This window comes from Solenopsis invicta, chromosome 9 (assembly GCF_016802725.1).
Source record: "Solenopsis invicta isolate M01_SB chromosome 9, UNIL_Sinv_3.0, whole genome shotgun sequence".
NCBI lineage: Eukaryota > Metazoa > Arthropoda > Insecta > Hymenoptera > Formicidae > Solenopsis > Solenopsis invicta.
In genome coordinates, this window is record NC_052672.1 from 3,372,280 (window position 1) to 3,388,330 (window position 16,051).

General features: G+C 28.0%; 4 protein-coding genes across 10 annotated transcripts in view; 3 read left to right on the forward strand and 1 right to left on the reverse strand.

Moving 5' to 3' along the window:
* The window catches only part of LOC105196185 (GMP synthase [glutamine-hydrolyzing]), a 17,090-nt gene extending 11,957 nt beyond the window's left edge, over positions 1 to 5,133 (reverse strand). The window contains exons 1-3 of one of the 4 annotated variants that reach the window (XM_011161976.3): positions 4,983 to 5,133; positions 671 to 933; positions 369 to 581 (exon numbers count right to left, since the gene is read on the reverse strand). In XM_011161976.3, coding sequence (XP_011160278.2) covers positions 369 to 581; positions 671 to 885 — 428 coding nt within the window. In that variant the 5' untranslated portion in view covers positions 886 to 933; positions 4,983 to 5,133. Of the gene's footprint in view, positions 1 to 368; positions 582 to 670; positions 934 to 3,009; positions 3,030 to 4,733 lie in introns of those variants that run through there. The other 3 variants (XM_011161975.3, XM_039453418.1, XM_039453419.1) reach the window with 3 other exon arrangements.
* The window catches only part of LOC120356747 (TBC1 domain family member whacked-like), a 512,462-nt gene that overhangs the window by 357,572 nt on the left and 138,839 nt on the right, over positions 1 to 16,051 (forward strand). The gene's annotated exons all lie outside the window — the stretch shown is intronic.
* LOC105196182 (ejaculatory bulb-specific protein 3) lies at positions 8,919 to 11,635 on the forward strand. The gene is made up of 2 exons (XM_011161971.3): positions 8,919 to 9,184; positions 11,276 to 11,635. The coding sequence occupies exons 1-2, from the start codon at positions 8,989 to 8,991 to the stop codon at positions 11,443 to 11,445; spliced, it is 366 nt and encodes a 121-aa protein (XP_011160273.1). The 5' UTR covers positions 8,919 to 8,988; the 3' UTR covers positions 11,446 to 11,635.
* LOC105196183 (lactosylceramide 4-alpha-galactosyltransferase) overlaps positions 11,886 to 16,051 on the forward strand; it is a 33,062-nt gene continuing 28,896 nt past the window's right edge. Inside the window, exon 1 of one of the 2 annotated variants that reach the window (XM_039453425.1) lies at positions 11,886 to 12,156. The gene's annotated coding sequence lies outside the window, so the exon portion shown is untranslated. The remainder of the gene's footprint in view (positions 12,157 to 16,051) is intronic. The other variant, XM_011161973.3, reaches the window with a different exon arrangement.

Genomic DNA, 16,051 nt, shown 5'->3' on the forward strand with positions numbered 1-16,051 from the left:
GCTTTGAACAGCTACCATTTTGTCCCTACTCAGTTTTTCGGAAAATCGATCTATTACAGATTAGATTAATTCATATATTAACTTTTTAAATTTTTAGTTTCAAATAACCTGGTTCCGAACAACATTGGTCACCATTGATAAAACACTTTTAAAAAAATGGCTTCCCAGACATCGGCTTTAATTTTAATATTAATCAATATTTTTGCATAAAAAGTTACAAAGTCTTTGTCAAATATTAATCTTTTAAATGAAAAAAACTTATATGAAAATATGTATAAACTTTAAAAGAGTTTTTTTTTAAGCTTTTTGGCTAGAAATAATCCCTTAATTATTTAATACTTTTGAACATGACTGAAACTTATACATACTTAAATAACAGGCACTTGGTATCAACTTCAACGGGAAACTGGCCATCCTCTCGAGTTTCCCTTCTGGTTACACTACCACCAAATTCCTTATTCATCATCTGCATCCCATAACAAATACCTAATACAGGAATTCCTATTCGGAAGATGTCGGCATCATACCTAGGTGCATCTTCCGCATACACTGAACTAGGACCGCCAGAAATTATAATAGCTCTGAAAAGATACTCGCATTAATAATTTGTATGTATATAATGTATAAATACAATTATGACAATTAATGATATTAAACATGTGTGCTTTACTTGTATCCTTTCTCCTGAAGAGTAAATGCAGGTGTATCGAGTGCCAGAATTTCACTATGAACATTTAATTCGCGAATCTTCCGGTCTATTACTTTTCCATATTGTGCGCCTGCATCTAAAATAGCTACTCTTTCGTCGACAATATCCATGGCTATTTCATCAGCACCATTATTTCTCTCAGTGCGAAATAGCAATCCATCGGCACTTTTTTCCATTTCAATGTTACGTTTGTTAATGTTAATATTATTGTTATGTTACTAAACCTGCAATGATTTAAAAAAATAATAGCATTGAATATAAGAAAACAACTATAAATGATAAAAGAATTATAAATTTAATTATAATGATCAAATATAAAATAAAATTTAACAAAATAACAAAAAAGCTATAAAAAAAAAGTATGAATTTATCTTTTTTGTAATTATGGATAATATTAATTTTTAATAAGAATATATATATATATATATATATATATATATATATATATATATATATATATAGATACACATATACATTTATGATAAGTATTAAGAAAACAATCATATATTATGTTTATTGACTTTTATAACCTTTTTATTGTTTTATTGAACTTTATTTGATAACCAGGGTGTTTAATTCAATGTACAACTTTCTAAGAATTCTCGGACTTTTCAGAAATTTTATTCAGACAAGATTAGAGAATTTTTTAAATGCAGATTTGAAATATATTTATTGTATGCGCTTTTTTAATGTTCTAATCACAAAGAGAAAAAATATTTGAATTTGAATATTACATTTGAGAAAATACCATAGAAAGAAATGTGAACTTTAAATAATGATTTATTTGCAATAGATGGATCTAATTCAGTGGAAGTACAAAATTCGAATTTAGAACAATAAGGAATATGGTATTATTATGAATTATAGATGCATATAAATAATTTCAAAATTCATGATTAAATTAAATAATGTTTATTACAAAATTAAGCACTAAGAAGTTATTAAATTATTAGTTATAATGTACGTGGACATGTATATTTATTATTAATTATCGACAATTATATCGACAGTAATATCTGTATTATCAAGAAAATATAAAAAAAAGATAATTTTGTCAGAAAAATAAAAATTTATGATTTTTAAAAGTAAAACAGAAATTTCTTGAAAATACTACATTTTTCTAGTTTTTACAGGTAATTATCTTGATAAATTGTAATACACTTTGATAATTTAATATTTTATTACACATGCACGCGCGCACGCATAATACAAGAAGATGCAATAAATTATACGCTATTCAATTTTACTTCAAAGAAATGCAATCTTTTCATTTAATATATAATAATGTTCTATTTTATTTATATTTTCTATACAATGATGCAATATAGTTAGATGTTTTATTTTACTGATAATAATTTTAATTAATTTAATAAATTAATTTTCTTGGTTCATTCCTTATTCGTTACACACTCGAAAAGTCTTTATGATTATGTAACAAATTGCTTAATATTGTTTTCGTTTAATATCTCTATCAAAGACATTGATAATAAGGTTCAAGTACGTCAATGCGGAAAAAAGGGAATAACAAAACTAAATGAGATAATTAAAGTGGTATCCAAGCATACATTTTAAACATAAGTAAAAGTTGATTTTATACATTTTAAACCATTATATCTTATACATTATTTTAACTATTTTTAACTATAATTGATTCTTAATTATAATAAGAAGCTTATAAAACAGAAAATAAACATTGACATTTTTATATCAAAGTATATTATAATTTCAATATGTTTACGCCAGCAAATAGATTTAATTACTTTAAAGATTAACCCTTTAAAATCAAATTTTTTTGTAATGTTAGTGCTCTATATATATAAAGGCTGATATATTTAGAATACAATCCACATAAAACAAAATTGTGGTGACAACAAAAAAAATCTCGATTTACCTTTCTTGCATATATAGTCCCATACACACACACATACATACATACATATATACATATATATATGGAACTATATATGCAAGAAAGGTAAATCAAAATTTTTTTTGTCATCAAGAATTTTGTTTTGTGTGGATTGTATTCTAAATATATCAACCTTTATTTAACAAAAGTGATGAAGTTGAATAAAAAAATAAAAAAATTGAGAGTAATCAGAATATAACATCAGACAAAATTAATATCTGTATTACTTTTAAACTGATACTTATAACTGATTGTTATATTTAAACACATTTCAAGTACTGTCTTAAAATGTCATCAATCAACCATAGAGCTATACATCAACCATAGAGCTTAACATCTTAAGATATTATTCAAGACAATTTTGAAATAAGATTCTATTATAAATACCAACCTTAAAAAACTAAAAACAAGCAATTTGTGTTTCTCAGTTACTTATGTTTAATATTGCTGTAATTAATTTTTAAATATGTAATTTTCTTTCCGCTCTCTCACTCTCTTTTGAACATTTCATATTTTTAACTTCATGTCATCTTCCTTGTGAATAGATAAATATATTTTTTAATAAAATAAAATCGTGCATAATAAAAAAAATTTTAATGCAACAATGAAAAAAGTTAAAGTTCAAATAAAATTGGAAAATTGTATCATGTAAGTATATTTGATTGTAATTACAATTTTGCTGTCACGTACCAAGAATTTTCCATTCTATTAAGTGTAGAACTTAATTCTCGACCCCTACATTTAATCGACTATAACATTTATTCAAATTTAAATTTTTTTGCTGCTGTATAATTGTTTTAAAGCGTCATCCTTTAGTTTTAAAACAAGATATAATAGTTGACGATGCTTCTGATATAACCTCAAAAAGCAAGTGTTTGACAAGCAGTATCTGAGGTACTGTCCTCTCTTTGCATTTCAAATAAAGAAATAATTTGCTTGACTTCAGGTGAAAATGCTGTACCTAATAGTATATAAAAAGTAGTTTCAAAAGTTTCAGGATAATTTCAATCTCTAAGATAAAGAACGCCATGGATAACAGAACAAAGTTGAAGACAAAGAATTGGAACTTTTAGAAAAAATTTTTTTGTCAAATTCAATCAGAGATTGCAAATACATTTGCAGTAAGGCAACAAGTGATTTCGAAACATACATAAGCTTGGTAGGATTCAAAAGGTAGGTTGTTGAGTTTTGTTTCATGATAATATGTGGCCACACACAGTAAAAATAATCTTGAAAGTCATCTCTGACTTGGGCTACAAAAGTCTTCCTTACATAGCGTATTTTCTAGATTTTGCACCTTTAAATTTTTCCTTGCAACATCACCTAGTTGATTCTCACTCCAAGTCTCTTGAAGAAGTTGGCAAAAGCATCAACGAGTTTATCAACTTAGAATCCTTCTTTTGAAGATTTTGTCAGTTATGCCAAAAATAGTACAAGTGTATAGAAAGAAATAAAGATTATTTCAAAGAGTAAAAGATTATTTGTTTTTTTTTGTAAATATTTTTTTAAAGGCCAAGAATTAAATTGTACACTTAATAGATCATAAAATCTCAAGACTATTTTACAATAGCGTAGTCATAAGTGGTCATAAAGTATTGTAGAGTACAGTTGTATGTTCATTTTTTAATCAATGTAAACTAATTTCAATGTTCTTTTTTAAGAATTTTCTTAAAATTAAAGATAAAAAGACAATTAAATCGAGATTAAAGTTAATTTGCATTGAAATAACTGCACTTTACAACTGTTTAAACTATTGTAAAAGCTCTTACTTTACAGATATCAGTTTCATTACAGATATCAAAGATATTTATTGTTAATTATCTTTCCGTTAATTGTATTAAAAGTAGTGACAAATAAAGCCGGACATACACTCATAAAGGAACAGTGAATGCAAATATTCATTCTCATTATTCGTTGCACAAATTCTACTGTTATACGTAACGAACACCGAATCTGATTGAATACTGGAATTCGATACAATCAGAAAAAGTAATAACAGTTTGTAAACACAAACATGAATATCCGAATATTCGCTTTTGTTACTCGTTCACTAAGTGTATACCCAATTTAAGAGATACAAGCGAAAACGTTACCACCTCACATGTTAATGGATACCTCAATCAACTACTGTGTGTTACGACTGTCGAAACAGCTGGACGTTTCGCTTAATACACCCTATACATGTGGCTGGCTGATTATTCTCGTAAATTTCGATGATAATCCGCGAAGTCGCAAGTTGGTTATTTGGATGAAAAACAAATCTCACCGGGCGTGCAAGGTGTAATAAATTTACGCGGCGAATACAGCAGACCATAGGTTATCTCGAGCGACGCCGTCCAATCGGAGAGCTGCAGTTCGGCTTACCAGATCGTTCAAGAGGAAGCACCGCTCGTAGGGATCGCCGAATAAAGTAAAACTAATCGCAGAAGAACAGAACAGACAGATATCAGACGAAGCGGCCATTCGATCGCCACAATGCAGCGCGATCGTTGACTGCTTTCAAGTAGCGGTCGCGCAGGCACACCAACCTTCGCGCTACGTAATTTCCAGAACTGGGGGTCGATCATGTAACTTTTTCCCTAGGGTGAAAAGGTGAAAAGTGAAATTTCTAATAGGCTTTCTACAATAAGCTATTAGTCGATATCATAAATCATAAGCTATAAAAATTGACCAATCACAGTCAAATGTGAAGCGAATATTCGACTGTGATAGGCTTTCTACAATAAGCTGTTAAGCCTGTTCTACAATAGCAGTAAACACAGGACTGTAAGGTTGGAAGGCGGGTTTTAAAATCTCGTAAGGGAATGAAAAATTTTCATTTCTTACGTTACAACCTTCCCAAGCAAAACAACAAGTCAAAATAACATTAAAGTGATTCACAATTATGTCAAAATGACATCAAAGTAAATCGTAATTAATTGAAAAGTGATTTTTAATGATCATTTTGACTTCGTGATGACTCCCTGTTCTGCTTGAGTTACGTCTTGTGTTTACTGCTATTGTAGAACAGACTCTAGTTAGTATCATAAGCAATAAAAATTAATCAGTCACAGTCGAATATTCTCTTCACATTTGACTGTGACTGGAAAATTTTTATGGCTTATGACTTATGGTACCGACTAATAGCTTATTGTAGAAAGCCTATGATTGATCAATTCTTATGGCTTATGACTTGTGATACCGACTAATAGCTTATTGTAGAAAGTCTATAATGATTAGTTCCGTCTACAATTAATGTTGTAACCCTTAAGCCGTAAGAAATTGACCAACCATGATCGATTATTCTCCTCATATTCAACTATGATTGGTCAATTTCTTAAGACTTAAGGTTTACTACATCTATTGTAGACCAGAACTTAGAAATTTCACTTTTTACCTTTGATCAAATGCGATTAATTTGAGTATACAAAAATGGCAAAATGACCAATGGGAAAATATTATTGAATAATTCCATTGGCTACTCTGCTACTTTCGTATACGAAAATTATTCGCATGTTTTCAAGAATAGAATCCCAGGGAAGATCCCAATAGTGCACGGGACCGATAGCTCATCACCATTCACAGCGGCCGATGCCTAGAGTTTTTCCGTTGGTTGGGTTAGATAAGTCAAGATGATTGGTTGGTGGGCTATCGCACCGTGCGCTATGGAATCCCGTCCATCGAAAATGCAAGTCAAAAATTTTCAAAATTTTTATTAATTTCGATGGATTTTTTACTCCAATTTCAAGTAATTTTCAACTTTCATTCGACATCAAAACGACATCGTTTCAAGGAGTTATTTTGATGTTTTTCGAGAACATCCCGTCAAAAACAAGAAAATAACTTATTTTTTCTCTTTTTAAAGAATTATTTCTGACTAGGTAAAATAATTTAAAAATCAAGATTGTTTGTTCATTTAAGATAATAACATCTTCGATTAAATTTATTTGTTTAAGAATTGTTTTATTTTTGTTTAAAAATAAAAAATTTTTACTTCTCAAAATAATTATTAAAAATTATTTTTTTAACAAATAAAGAATGAATGCCTAAAGAAAACTTTTCTTGGAATTTTTTTGATTTTCTGTATAACATATTTTTTAAAACAGTTCTCAGATTTTTTAATGTAAACCTTACAATTAGAATATTTGGAAATACACATATATAATATATGAAAAATTCTGAGAATAAATTATTTCTCAATATTTCTGAAGTATTCCACTCTGTATAAAAGTTTTCTGACAAAAATTTTCAGATAATCAATAATTATTGTTTAAATCAATGTCGAATAATGTCAATTCTACAAATCATTACATGCGGAAATCATACTTGTTTTCATGTAATAAATGATAAAAATAAACGATACAAAAGTAAGAAATGCAATTATAGTTAATTTTCTTTTTACATTATCGCATCGTCGAATCGATATCGATTCGATCTTTGAACAAAATTTCTCAGAATATAAGATTATTTATTACATATATATTCCAAAAATATTAAAAAATGTATGAAATTTCCATTATATTCTTTACATACGTAACTTTTGGTTACTTAAAAATGTTGTAATTTTGACGTAAGTTTCGAGTAAATCTTAACGATGTCAAAACAACATCGTTTCGAAGAACTATTTCTAACTGGGTACGCTTGCTAAACGTTCCATAAAGAGTTTATAGATCATTCCGCAATGCTTCACAAGCACTTCGTTGAGCGACACAATTTGTCTACGCTTTGCAAACCCTTCACCAAGAATTTATAGAATATTCCAAAATGCTTTATAAAAACTTATTCATTGACTCTTCGTTTACGCTTCCCAAACACTTCACAAAGAATTTATAGAGCATTTCGCAACGTTTCGTAAACACTTCATTGACACTTTGTCTATGCTTCTTAAAAACGCTCCATAGTGTATTTACAGAGTATTCCGAAATGGCCTATACCGAGCACTTGATACACGTATTAACTAGTAATTTTCTATTAAATTATTTTAATTTCGGTAATGAATTTAAAGAATAGTATACTAAGCTGGTACAATATAAATCGAGATAATTAAATATATGTATCATATATCCAAGCAGAACAGGGAGTCATCACGATGTCAAAATGATGTCAAAGTGACTGCAAAATGATCATTAAAAGTCACTTTTCAATTAATTACGATTCACTTTGATGTCATTTTGACTTGTTGTTCTGCTTGGGATGTACACGCATCGTCGAAAGTAAGATAATTTAATAGAAAATTACGAGATAGTATGCGTATTAAGTGCTTGGTGTAAACTAGGCCATTGATTCGTGTACATTTCATGGATTGACACTTTGTCTATGCTTCCTAAATACTGTACAAAGAATTTACAAAGCATCCCAAAATGCTGTATTGTACACACTTCATTGATTGACACTTCGTCACATTTCCTAAACGCTCCACAAAGAATTTACAGAACATCCCGATATATAATACTTTTATCCCTTTGATTTGGTATAATTTATAAAATTTTTAATTATTTAAATAATTTATTTACTCATATCTTACTCCACAAACACCATTTGCTCTCATACCCTTTACAGTTTTATGGTATGGAATCAATTAGTTTAATTATTTGACATTTTACTTTAGCATTTATTTTAGCTATTTATATTAACAATCAAATTTTTGCTCGTCTTATTGGCCTTACTTTATTTCGAATTATTTTTAAATGTTTATTTTTTCAACTTTAATGTTTAAAATTGATTGTTAAATATTTATTAAATGTTATTCTGAATGTCACTGTGTTGCTTGGGCACATTATTTTATTTTAATTTGCTATATCATAAATTATATTTTAAATTGAATGTATCTCAGAATAATTAGTAATCTTTTCTACTAATTATGTCACGTCATGTTGTTAAAGGAAACCGCTCATAACTCGGACGTTAATTATGTAGGAGATATACTTGGCGTTCTCGAATACCGATTCCGCGTATTCAATAGAGGAGCGAAAGGTACGATTACGAATGGCATGCATAAGGACAGAATGTATTATAGTATTTGTGTGGTTCGAAACAAGCAATTTTAATTGCAGCTCGTTGAAGATTCTTGGTTTCCGAAAGACAGCTAAATCAACATTGAATTCGCGAACCGCTTTAATGACGATGTGATACGAAAGATGTAATCGAAGACTCCGTAGTCTCTCTCGTCACAAACTCATTAATTAATTCCTCCTGGGCTAGAATTTTCTTCTATCCGTCCTATCTGATTGAGACACATTGTTACAATCGTAACGACATGTAACGACTATTTGCTTAGTATTTATGTAAGGAACGGTCGGCCAAGGATAAGTGCAAACTATAAAAGATGTGTCCGACTAAATAAAATATTCAGTTTCAAGTGGTACGAATTCCTGACAACGCCGATAAAATTATGGACAGATTGAATTTTTACCTGCTGGCCATTCTGGCTGTCCTGGCGACTATCGTTGCTCAAGAAACATACTCGGACATGTTCGATCACATCAATCCTGACGAAATTTTGCCGAACGATGAGCTTCGAAATCAATATTATAATTGCTTCATGGACAGGGGCCCGTGCGTGACAGATGATCAGAAATATTTCAGACGTATGACTATTTTATACAATTTATCTGATATATTTTATTATCATATAAATGTGAATTTCGTAAATAATAGATATGACTTTTATTTAGTAATAAAAGTACATTAATAATTATAATATGAAACATATTAAACTCTTAAGTTGTAAAAGATATAAAAAACAAACTATTTTTCCTATAAAATAAAAAATAAATACATAGTGTTTATAATTATAAAAAATACAGCAGAAATATTAAAGTTTAAATACGTTCTCCAACTTAAAAAAAAAATTGAATTATATAACTTTTTATTTACGTTTATTTATGTTTTTTAACACAGAAGCTTTTAACATTGCTAATTTTAAAATAATGCATAATTAGAAAAATTAAAATAATAAAAACAATAATTTGTTATTTAAAAATGTTTTCTTTATAATTTTGATCAATATTGATAGAGAAAGGATAAAACAAGTTTTTGAAAAGAATTGTTTACAGTAATTGATTTGAATATCTGTAATATTAATTTTGTTACGTTGTTACACTTTTTTAAATATGATGTTATATTTTAAAATAATAAATATATTTTTGACTCTTACACAAAAATAATACTTGTAAAATTTTATTTTTTTAATGGCCCTTTTTATAAGAAAACCAACGGCCAAAAACATTTCTTCTTATGTGTATATTAGTTTTTCAAAATTGTTATATTTTGTTTACAATTCAATCATTTAAATCTTTTCTTCTCATAATAATTAATGCTATTTTATTTAAAAAATTATTTCAAAAAATTATAAAGTCAACAAATTTGAAAATTCAGGAACGTCTATATATTAATCATAAATTTATTCTCAAGATTTATTTAAATTTTTATATTAAATTTAGAACCTTTTTAAGATGGCATCTCCATGCTAGATATTTGGTTAATTAAATAAATGTTTCTAAATTTTTTCAAACTTTTAACCGTATACTTTTTTTAAATAACAATGTGAACACTGAATTTTTAATTTAAAATATTGATTATAAACAAAGTTATTGTTAAATTGTAAATTGAAAGCTATAATATTACTTCTATTAAATCTCCTCTATTAAGTTTTATGGGAAAAAGAGTTTGAAGTAATTTATTTACGAATAATATATAAAAATTTTGAGAAATTATATTCATGTATGAAAATATTTCAGCAAACATAAATATAACGTATACATAAATATAGTATTTTTACATCTATGTTATATGTCACTTATATTTGTAGTTTATTGGAATTTATAAATATATTTTTTATCAATCTGCTAAATAAAAAATAATTGAAATATATATAATGTTAAAGGGAACATAATGTTTCATGGTTTTTGTAAGCACTTGTAATTTTTGTTACTAGATGAAATTTTTGTGATTACTTATGGAAGTAATTATTTAGTAGCTCTTTGTTATACAGTACCACAGCCGATATTTGTTAAAGTATTTTTATTTTTGATTATTTTAAAACTTTTTTAAGATACTTTTTAACATTGAATTACATATAATTTCTTATTCTTTTTTAACTTGGATGTGTTATTCCACAAATATATATACATTTAAATGTTTTTTTTATTATTTATTCGATTGTATACATTTTGAATTATACAAAGTTAAACAATTAACATAAGATTCTACTATAATAGCACAAGAATACAGCTTCTTAAGCATACTTACTTTGATACGCTGATACTTTAACAAATTTAATATGGCTTTTTTGCCCAAAATTTTCACATCAAAATACTCATTTGATAAGATAATTATAATTTTATTGCTAATCTATAGTTTACATATGTTATAGATTTTTATTATTAATCTTATTATTATATACACGGAAGAGTTATATTCCAGTGAGAAGTAATTTATCGAATCGATGTCAAAACAATATTACATTGATGATTTCGACATTGAATCAATGTCGAATCGACATTGATTCCATTATCATTTCTCACTGGAATATATTTACATTTGCGTATAATCTGCAATATTATCTGCACCTTCTGCTCTATAACATCTAGTAAAAAAATATGTATGTTAGTAAGAAGTTATTATTTCGATTTTTAAAATATAGAGAATAAAAAAATTTGTGGTTTTTTATTTTGTAGAAAATATCGCTGAAGCGTTCGTAACAAAATGCCAAAAATGTACGGAAACACAAATGAAGAATTATGGAAAGATAGTCGAATGGTACACCGAGAATCGTCCCGACGAGTGGCAGGCCATGGTAGAAAAGCTCTTGGAAGAGGCGAAGAAGTTGAACATTACGCCCGCATGATGTTGCCAACTGGCACATTTCGCGCTATCATGTATACTTAATTGTGAAATAACAAATAACGATCCTGCATCTGTGTAGTTTTCCAAGATATAGCTGCAATATATGATACCGAGCATGTAGACGAGAGAAAGATTTAGCAATGTTGCGTATATAATTTTAACTGATAATAAAAGCCGCTTTGTGACGGGTTGAACGTGTGTACTTCTCAACGAATCATGCATCCGTAATCCGCTGATCATAAATCATTGTGGTATTTACTCTATATCATCGCGCGTCTCCGTAAAAATCTATCTCGCGGAATCGAGGAAAAAAGCAGTGACAATATCAAGTTTTTGTCACCCGTCTTTCAATTCTCATCGTCGTCCGTATCGGCTTTACGCATGCGTCGGAAATGTATATTTCATCGCAGAGCGCATGTTCTACAGCGGCGGAGGGGTAAGACTTGGTAGATACTCTAAACACCGACGATATCATTTTTGTTAGTCGCTAGACAATACTCGTAGAAGAGACGTTCGTTCTCGATCACTAGCATTTGTAGTATTCCGACTAAAGTGTTCCGCCTTCTAATTCGTCATGAATCATCGCTCACTAGCAAAACGATCGATACGGGTAGTGGAACGGGGTGGCTATAGTCTGTGAGGGTGACTACCATCGTGACGTGTAGGTCACATTAAGTTCGACGATAATCGTCCTTCCCGAAATCGAAGCAAGGTATTTCTCCTAGGAGAATATTATGGTGTCGTTGCTCGATCGCTAACTGACGATAATTCGTCGATTGATATAAAAAAAAAATCCAATTGTTTTTTTATTCCGTGTAAAACAGCCGGCATAGACGATCCCCGACAATTATGCCAGTGTTAAGAGTAAACGCCTATGCGAGAGTTTTACACACTCATTTCCTATACGCGAGCAGTATTTGAGCTTATCTTGAAAGCAACGCCTTTTTTCCGGTTGATATAAAACGCGCTCTTATTTTGGCCAAAAAGAATCGAAACGCCGAGTTTTTTTCTATCATTGAATTTTATTAAATTATTTAATTTTTTCGTCACGTGGCGTGTGCGAGGATAATGTGAACGAAAAGAAAAAAAAAACGGATACGCAATACAAAATCTATTCAGATATAAATAATTCACGCGTTATTGAATACTAATTTTGTACGATAAAAAATGTAATGGCATTGTGACGTATTTGTGTTGAATCATGATGAGAAGATACTTAACACGGAAGATCAAAGAAAATTTGTGCAAAAATAAATACGAAAAGGACGCAAACTTAAACGGATAAGTGCTACAAAGCAGGTATTTGTATCGGAATGTACTGCGTAATGTTCGAGAAAATTCTACAATTTAATGATAATCCTTCTCCTATCTTCCAAACACTTGATCTTAAATAACACCGTAATTAGGACTTAGACAAAAGATCGAACATATTATGTGTTCTGTGTAAATAGTTCGAAATAATGAACAATCTACAGAATGACCGTAAAGAAGATTGAAAACACAGCATGCATTGGAAACAAAACAGCAGTTTTAACAAGTTTTTTTTTTAATTATACAAAAATCCTAAAAATGTTGGAAAGAAAAAATTGGACATAGAATTACTTGAATAAATTTTATAATATTGGACGCAATGTAAAAATATATTTGCGAAGAAATATTAAGGACGCACTATCATTTCGAGCTAAAAAGAAGCTAATTTTATGAATTTTTTTAACTATGCGGATGATTGATTTGAAACTTGGTACACATTATAATATATGTATATTTTAATAATAATCTCGAATTTTTGCAAGTCAAAATAATGAAAATTATATTAATTATGTTCGCGCGACGTGTCGGAGTACGCATCGTCTCATTGTTCTTCTAAAATCTCGACATTCAACCATCTAACTTAAAAAAAAAAAAAAACCGCATTTGATTATTAATATACAGATGTTCGATTATCGTTGGTACCAGAATTATAATAGAGAAATTATTTTTTAAATAAATAAAGGAAAACCATCAATACTGGCCTGATCCTTCTAAAACGTCATCTTCATACTTCTTGGAAACTATTGCACTGTATTAATATTAATAAAAATGACTTGCTTAGCAAATAAAAGAAATAAAAACCCATAGTTCATGAAGAACGAAAATAAAATTTGCACAATTTTTTCTAAACAAATTAACCAAAAAGTTTATGTTGTAAAAAACATTAATTATTACAAAATACAAAATAGAATAAAAACTGCTATATCATTTGATAGAAGGCAATTTTTAGTTTATATTTATGTTTCAAAATAAAAATAAGAATTTTTAGCTTTTATTTAAAAATTATTATCCAAAATCAAAATAGGTGGAAGAGGGGGACGTCAGTAGTAGTAGTGCTTCATTCCCTTTGCGGGGTACACTGCGGACCTCCGCTCCGCTTACAAAATACCTATGCTTCTCGCATCCTTTCATTCCGCACGAGAAAAGAGAGAACAAAATACACACTCATCACAAATACTCATCCATCTATACATCATTCTACACTCATTCCTTGGAATTCCGTTTCCGCCGCATTTTTTCCTTCCTTCCTTCCATACTTCCATTCATTCCAAGCCAACCTCCTCCCTCCTTCATCTCCTCCAGTCTCTTCATCCAAACCTCTCCCTCCCCCCTCTCACCTAAAACCTCTTCTACTATCTCCTGCGAGGGGGACGTCAGTATTGGTAACTTTTCTCTATAAATCATGTGAAAGTTGTACTTAAAAATTCATGAAAAAATTGTCAGTAAAAAAAAATAAAATGAAAATATTAATATATTTTAACCTCAGTACCAAGAAGAGAAATGTTTCAAATATGTAGCTACAGAGTTTATTCATATATGTTTTGTCTAAAATAATGGGAACTAGTTTGAAAGCATAAGAATAAGTTTTGAGAAAAATGAATTTAAAGTTTCGAGTACAATTTAATCATGCATTTTTATCTAATGAGCTAAACACTATTTTTTTAACATTTTAAGAAACATTTTCCTCAATGATAGAAGAATATTAAAAAATTTTTTTTATATTAATCAGATAGTTATTTCTTTCCACATTAAAACATACTTATTTTAATATTGTTAAAAATGTTTTTTTTTTTAAATAAATATAAATATGCTCTTTTAACATAAAAAATTTTTATTTTAATATTATAAAAAATGTTACGAAAAATGTTTTCTTAACATTAAATAAAATTAAAAATAAAAATGTTTTTTGAAGTAAAAAAGAATTTTTTTGTTCTGTGAAAGTAAGGCACTATACAAATAATTAGATTATATTTCCAATTTTTAAAATTGTGAAAGTGCTAGCTTCGCAAAGGTTTGTTCTCAAAAATTTTTTTTGATTTCTATTCAATGCGGTCATCCGTTCATTCTGAACCGCTATTAATGTTGTTTGACTTCTGCAACTTCTGTGAACTGATAACTAATTGATGATTTGTGAACACTTTGTGTTAATACATATCATTGATAGATCAATACATGATATCGAAAAGATAAAACATGTCCCAGATAGCACAAAATATTTATAAAACATTTACTAAATATTTATAATATTTATTTTAATATTTTATAAACATTTATCATAAACATTTAATAAATGTTTTTTATGGTTCTAGATTCGACAGATCATAAATATTTATCATAAATATTTATAATAAAAATTTTATTATTTTATAATAAATATTTTCAAAAATATTTATAATAAATTTATGATAATTATTTTGAAAATATTCGAAATATCCGTATAAACATTATACACCACATAATCCCAATGAGTAAAATAATATTTTTATAATATTTTAAAAACTATTTTTACAAAAAAATCCCATTCTTGGGAATTTTTTTCGGAAATTTTCAAGCAATCACCCATTCAAGTCGTAATCACGGCGAATGATGTGTAACTTCTGTAATCGCTGCGTACTAATCCCTCATGATCTGTGAACACTTTGTGCTAATATGTGTATATAACTGGTAGATCAGGTCAAAATACGTTATCAAAAAAATGAACTGTCTATAATTAAAGCATATTATTTATATAAACATATGTGAAATTATAGTTTTTTTACTATTTTCACAAATACGGAATAGCATCTGAAATAACTTTTTAAATTTGTTTAAATAAAAATGCAACTAGAAAATATATATTAATATAATGTTAATAATTACATCAAATTTATAAATTTATAAATTATTTATAAATTAATACTATAAATATGTCTTTTTTATTTATCATAAATATTTTATAAAATATTTTACTAAATATTTATTTTTTATTTAGCATAAATATTTTAGAAAATATTTTATAAATATTTTAATAACATTTTGGATAAAGATTTTTATAATTATTTTTGTCATGTACATAAAATATGTATAAAATATTTTTATAACATTTATAAAAAATATTTATGATAAATATTGATTAATATTTATCATAAATATTGTGTGCTATCTGGGATATAATAAAAGCATATTATTTACATAAACATCCCAGACAGCACATTTTAAAAACACAAGTATTTAAAATAGACATTTTGGACATTTTGGATTAATGAAATGAATTTGGAAGTTGGTAATTTAAACAAAATGAAATAGTTGTTTTAAGA

Excerpts from the sequence above, each read along its gene's own strand:
- LOC105196182 (XM_011161971.3), top strand. The coding sequence starts at position 8,989 with ATGGACAGATTGAATTTTTACCTGCTGGCCATTCTGGCTGTCCTGGCG. Across the intron at positions 9,185-11,275 it reads TGATCAGAAATATTTCAGAC|AAAATATCGCTGAAGCGTTC; the intron begins GTATGACTATTT and ends TTTATTTTGTAG.